Source organism: Hyalella azteca, unplaced genomic scaffold (assembly GCF_000764305.2).
Source record: "Hyalella azteca isolate HAZT.00-mixed unplaced genomic scaffold, Hazt_2.0.2 contig9085, whole genome shotgun sequence".
In the NCBI taxonomy this organism is placed as follows: domain Eukaryota; kingdom Metazoa; phylum Arthropoda; class Malacostraca; order Amphipoda; family Hyalellidae; genus Hyalella; species Hyalella azteca.
The window spans coordinates 20,419-27,140 of record NW_025939164.1 but is presented as its reverse complement, the minus strand read 5'-3'; the positions used below and the strand labels follow the sequence as shown (position 1 = coordinate 27,140).

The 6,722-nt window shown below is 37.8% G+C and overlaps 1 protein-coding gene across 1 annotated transcript; it reads right to left on the bottom strand.

The window, feature by feature from the left end:
• Positions 1-263: 263 nt before the first annotated feature.
• On the bottom strand, positions 264-3,383 carry LOC108667102. Its single transcript, XM_018154086.2, has 5 exons — positions 3,235-3,383; positions 2,859-2,974; positions 2,488-2,588; positions 2,121-2,258; positions 264-1,725 (listed from the first exon to the last, which is right to left on the bottom strand). Exons 1-5 carry the CDS (start codon positions 3,297-3,299, stop codon positions 1,672-1,674), a joined length of 474 nt encoding a protein of 157 aa, XP_018009575.1. The 5' UTR covers positions 3,300-3,383; the 3' UTR covers positions 264-1,671.
• Between the last annotated feature and the right edge of the window lie 3,339 nt (positions 3,384-6,722).

Here is a 6,722-nt window from a genome sequence, read left to right as displayed (position 1 = left end):
CGATTTTTTTCTTGTACTACAAATTTTTGTTAGCGTAAGATGTGAACTGAAATTCCCTAATTCAACATCAAATGTACCACGTACCAGTGTTTCATTACAACCCTCTCTCTGTACTTTTTTTTCGTACCCCATTTCATACGAGAACTTGTATACGAGAATAGTCCTAGTAAAGCCTGAGACGATTCGGACGCATCGTGGTTAAATTAAAGCAATTGCAGATCAATGAATACCGGTAGTAAAGTTATAACAAATGAAACTAAATCTACAAATCATCTATATATTTAGCAAGACCTAATCATGAAAAGGCTAAAAACCTCCGAAATTAACGTATACTGTCTGATAACGCTATTTGTATTTCGAAGCCGTAGTCGTATTCTTATCCAGAAGTGTGGTATAAATGATCTATAGAGATGTCGATCGCCTTGAACATAAATCGGGTTGATTCAAAGCAATGTAACAAATATTGGTAAACTTTTCAAGAATGTTAGGAAATATTTTTTCCGTCTGAAACAAAACGATGACTCTCGAGTTCTATCAAATCGCAAGAATAGTCATGTCTTTCGCTCAGGATGATCGCATTGAAGTTAATAGCATTTGAGTACTTTCTAGTAATGATCACTCTTGATCAAAATTATTCCATTTATCGATCAAGAAATTGCTCTAATTGACAATGAATGCTGTGTATTTCATGTTTTATTGTAGAAACAAATGGGATTCGACGTGCATATATGGCTTCTGTGCAACCACTCTTTTTCATTCCAGTAATCATTTCCTTCTTTTTAGGCCCTTACGACGTCTCTCTAACGTTTCTCTGTCCCCAAATGCATGTACGTGAAACTTACTTCAAGTTACAGACAGTGATGTGTCTCTCGAAACTAAGTGCATCGTATCTCTGCCATTTAAATTTAGCTATTGGTTTCTTTGGTCTTTTGTGTTTACTTTTCTTATGTGTAATTTGTTTGATAAATTTTTTAATTACCTCTTGATTTGAATGCGCGTTCAACTTGGAAAGATTTGGACAACAGACAACCCAACATTTTATCCACAACAAATTGGCCAATTAAAACAACGTTCATGCACATAATGTGTTGAAAATTCCATTGTTGAACTGTTAAGAAACTTTTTCAACCTGTTGGGAGAAGAAAAAACAAGTGCAGAGGTTTAAAGGACAACATCAAGTACTAATTTTGAAGTGCAAGGAACGCTTAAAACATTCTTATTTCTGATTATATATAAGTTTATAATGATTGGTTACACGCTTATTTATTCGAACTTACATTCAAGCCACATTACTTTGAACTTCTCGAATTCTAATAATTTCAAGTGCATCAAATAGAAATTTCTTGACACAAAATATATTAGTACAAAGCGAAATGTTTCATTTCTCCAAGAGTGTTTCAATTTCACTTTTAAATATAATGATAATTGTTAATATGATTTTATTTAGGATTTTAGTGAATTTATTGTTTCACCTAGTTCCAATTAACTTCCGATTAGACAATTTTTACTGCACGTGGATGCATTGACTGGAGAAAGAGGTCCCCTAAGAATGATATATGGTATATGGTATGTGATATATGATATATAGTATATGGTATTATTATTGTACAGCTGTTGCGAACACTTCAAAGCCGCGTATAATATGAAGGAATGAGGACCAGATTGCGAAGGTCAGCCAGTGTACTGGTCCGTCGCCGTGGCGATGCAAGCGGCCTTCGCCAGGAACTGTTTGCAGTAGTTCAATATATCAATTAAAAACGTTCATGTCATCAAGTGATGCATCATTTGTAGTAGATAGAAGTGAATGAATGCTTAGAATTGCAGAAAAACTTTACGCAGCATCCGATATGCGACATTGATTCATAAGTAATCGTATGTCACATTGGCATCAGAAAAGGGGATTACCAGATCACAGAAACTTCCTGGCTAATTTGAAGTTTCGACACGCATTTTCACAGGAACTAAAAATAATTGTCCTAAGTTTCCACATACTCGCGAATCAAAATATCACTCGTCTCCTAAGTTAACATATGATATGAATTCAGTGAAAAATAACCACAACTTATAGTCATGATGTGAAATAACTTTGCGCGTGTGCGGCTAAGGCAAGAAAAACTCACCGCGTAGTTGTTGATGGTAGTGCCACATTTATTCACAGCGAAGTTGTACTGAGCAACGTTGCACTTGGGGTCGCTGGTGGCCCAAGTCTTGAACTGGGCTAAGATCTTTGTGTTGTTGATCGAGCCATCAGCGTTCAGCTAGAAATGAATGGGTGCTATAGTCACATTTACGAGAATTGTAACTTAGTAATATAATTTTATAACTTACGAAATTGTTTGAAATAGATATCTTTGATGGTGCACCAAATATAGCGTTGGTCACATTATGAGCTGTCACGTTCAACACCACAAATAATGTCAGCTAAAATTCAAAGTGAAGTTCATGACTCATGATGAAAAGGCACCTTAGCGATATTTCCTGACTTACGTAACCAAGTTTTCCCGCTATACATTTCAAGAAGGGAGCTGCGCCGACTTCGCACTTGAGAGCGCCGACAGCGAAGTTGTAGCCTCCGCAGCCAGAATTACCTGCAGAACACGTAAATTATTGATACCTATTGTTCTAGATATCTCATGAATTTATAATAGTTCACTCACTATTTTAAGATGCGTCGCCAGATAACGCCGATAATTAAAAGGGAAAGCCTGGAACTGAGTTTCGGAAACAAAAAAAAATCAATTTTGTGAAATATATCCATAATTACAAAAAATCTATTAGGTGAATTACCCACAGAGCAGCGCAATGGTATTAAATTTTAGATCAACCAATGTACAGCAATAAATCTTGCAATATCTAACCTCCGATGGCAGTCAAGGCGGCAAGTCCTGCCGGGTCCGACATGCAGGCGCTGAATGCAGAATTCAGGTCTGCGTTCATCACATTATTGTTGAGGGCATTTGCACACGCATTGGTGCTGTGGTAGAGAAATGAATAGCAATAAGTACACCAGCTGAGTAACATCAAATGATGAACTTTTCCCATTTTAGTAAATATTTCCCATTTTAGTCAATATAAAATAAAAAATATTCAAAGCTCTAAATGAAACGTTTTTAGCAATTATTTGTCGTGGCTGTAAAAAATTAGAGCACATAGCAATATTATCTAATAATTTAGGATAAAGGTGAACAGGAGGGGAGAGCACAGCGTTCGAATGCATTTACTGAGTTCACCTACCCTTCAGCACCGGAGTAGGCAAAGGTTGCTGTGAGAAGAAGAACAAGACCGACAGATTTCATCATGTTGGTAGTCGTAAAGGCTTGAACGGTCAGAGGCTAAGGCAAAACGCGTCGTGAACGAAAGGCTGTTAGAAGACCTGTGACTTGGTACGATACATGATGTGGCTTTATAGCTTCATGATATTATTGAAACAGTTGGTTTTATTTGTCGATCGCGTGCCTACAGCTGTCTGTCAGAGATCATTTGTCTCCACTGCCAATGGCATCTAGCTCCGCTAGATGCCATCCGCTTCACAATCAAATGTTGACATTTAGATTTGACTGTTCATCAAGAAAATCTCAACTTTCTGGTTGAAAAAATAAAAAGATATAAAATAAAGTGGAATTATAACCGAAGATGATAGAAGTATGTTCAAATTTTCTATTTTTTACAAGGAAAGTTATGTGCGAGAAGTCTCAATTTGTGTTTTAACAAAATTTTTTTCATCACACATAGATGTTCGTCTGTTATGAAGAGCATATCCTCCGTGCTCAGCGTTAGTTCAGGTGAAGTGGCGAAGCTCCTAAACAGATGCTCCCTATTTGCTAAGACGATTGATGATGCGATTGATGACTTAAGATCGCAAATGATCACAACTGAGTGTGTTCAGCTGAATTTGCACCTCGACATGTACCAGTGAAATGTGTCAGCATGATCTTCATTATTCATGCGCTGCTCCATGAGTAGATTCAGCATTACAATGTGCATCTAACACGCGACGTTCTGGGTTACATGCTAGTCCCATATTTCTTTTTACGTTAGTCTCCATATTCCTTTTCACATTACAATATAAATTCTATCTTACAAAACTCGGAGGTGCGCGGGATTAATGAGTGCCAAAACTACGTGCATATCAAAATGGGAGTTTGAATAGCGTAATGAGCTGCGGATCTATAAAAAAAGCTTTCGCTTTGGACCGCCGCTATGCTTTTTCTGCGTGTCTCCTGTTGAATACACGCACTGCTGACTGAATAACACAGTCATTATAACTTTAGTACATTTATTCAAGTAGAGTCGCGTCATCTTCGGATTGAGATCCCCAAGGAAGAAATTGTAATCCCCGCTCCCCGAAATTTCTGCAGAACACGAAAATGGGACCTTCTGAGTTAGTGGAAAACACAAAGCAATTTATTTGTATACCCGTGATATTAATGATAAGCTGGCTTCATTTACGTTCTTATCGGTGTTCTATTGTGTGATTACGCAAAGTTGCGAGAAAAATTGTTAATCATTAACCTCCTTAAAAGACTTGTATGCTGGAAGGAGCTATATTTTTTGCACGTCCTCAGCAAACTTCACCATCTGATTGAAAACCGCAGCCGATTTGAAAGAAAAAGCATTACTTCTTTTCATCACTGCTTATATCATATCGTTCTGAATGCTCTGATGCAACTCTTTAAGAATGCAATGCAATTATTGTTTAAATTTGACCAACTGAAATTGATTTATCTATTAATAGAACGCATGTGCATCTATCCGTTCATCATGTTTTACAGAGTTACTCAGTTACTCTTCTTTGAACGTCAATATGTATACTCCAAATAGGAATACGAGGGGCCGATGTACCGCTCGAATAAAAATATATTGGTCCTCTTTCTATTCAAACTCGGGCGGAGCTAGAAAATTATATGTTTCAGTTCTTGTCGTACGTAAGGATTAGTCATTTTCCATTTTCTCAGAGGCTCAAGCTTTAGCCTAAATAATTTTTTTTGCACATGCGTACCTGAGAGTACAAAGAACACCTAATCCATTTGCAATCCCTGTTGGAACGTAGAGCCCAGACTTTCAAGAGTTATCTGTTTAGAATTGAATGCATTGTACGTTTTCTCCTATATTTAATTAGAATTACAATTCACAGTGTGCCATAATTTTACCTCCATTATGGGTCTCTGGAAGACGTAACTCTCATTGCCTTAGGGATAATGAATTGATGCGTCACCAGTAGGTACGTCCTATAGTCAAGCAAGTTCATCCATTCCGGATGGTCAAACAAGTTCATCCATTAATTGTAATCAGAGCAGATGTGGGCGCGGAGTCAGTGGGCCTCCCTGATCGCGCTGCTTTGAACGAGAGCTAACAAGCCTTGTACCGACCGTTTCTTCTCCTGAGGCCTTCATGAATTTTGTTAGCAGTTGACCGCTATACAATGTTTATCTTTTATAGAAATAGCGAGCAAGACGTTTCGTTGTATTAAAGATTTCAAGTAAGAAGGATCGACAGCCATCCTACTTTTAGAGTCAAAGACAGCAGCCTTTTAGCGAGAGTCGAAATAGTCATATTATGTAGCCCTCCGAAATTTAATTAATAATAACGGTTTCAGCTTTCATTGGGCGGTAGGTCTGTCACCGATTCTCAACAGGGCAGAACATTCACAGCTAAAGCGGTCGAATAAACATGTAGGAAATTGCTCTAATTTATAATTTACCGCAGACAGTCGTTTCGAAGCAGCCGAGAGAGAAATTTAGATTTTGATGAAAACAATATTTGTCAAATATAACACTGTTCATGAGTTTCACAAAGCTCATAATGTTTATTCAGGCCAAATGAAACAACATTAACTCAAATTTTTACCGATGTGTGACACTTGTGACACTTTAAACAAATGAAAAATAAACACATGATACAAGTAGTGCAAATAAACAAAGCAAAAACCAGGTTTCGGAGCTTTTGGAATAACTTGAAACGCGGAGAAAATAAAAAATAAAATTCAAATCTCGTTTTCACGAAAAAAAAACATTTTTACTGCGGTACTTATTTTGAAAGAAATTATTTTTTAAATTATTTTGTTTTCGTCACTAAATTCAATTTATCTTCATCTCCTGGAGAATGTACTGAATAAATGACACATCTTATGGGTTAGGAAATTAGAATTAAATATTGAGTATTATTCAACTGAGTGTAACCAAACTTAGGCTTTGGAGACAACGAGTAGCCGCTGGCACAGGAAAGCCTCAGAACAAAACTACATGGCGACAGTACTTCAAAAGATGAGGCCGCAGGACAAAAAATGCCGTTAAAAAAAACCTGTCGGTGCAGTAAAATGTTGGGTCGCCTGCCGAAGACCACCCCTGCCCTGGATGTAATGGATCATCATTATTCCTGCCTTCCGGAACGTAGCCTTCAACACTTCTGGACAATCATGTCTAGGCCGTGCGTCGAACCAGCCCTCGGTCCAACGGCCACTCGTCGAAGGACGATAAATTTTGTAACTGAACTATGCTATCTGAAACCTAACCTCAGATGCGGTGAACGTAAAAATTACGTAATTTAATGATTCCCGGAAGTTATATTCGATCCGCGGCCTGGTGGTTCACGGTAGGTTCTATGCAAAGCCGGAGGAGGACAAAGCCGAGTGGTTCACGGTAGATTACAAAATTGGTGGTGCACGGCTGCGCTACCATAATGTTCTCAAATGGTTATAGATTAGTCAAAGTGTGTGTGAGTGT

Bases quoted from the DNA above. Each gene is read 5' to 3' on its own strand.
- LOC108667102 (XM_018154086.2), bottom strand. From the start codon at position 3,299: ATGATGAAATCTGTCGGTCTTGTTCTTCTTCTCACAGCAACCTTTGCC. The intron at 2,259-2,487 runs GTAAGTCAGGAA...ATTCATTTCTAG, and splicing joins TAGCGGGAAAACTTGGTTAC to CTGAACGCTGATGGCTCGAT. The intron at 1,726-2,120 runs GTGAGTTTTTCT...TACTGCAAACAG, and splicing joins CTACCATCAACAACTACGCG to TTCCTGGCGAAGGCCGCTTG.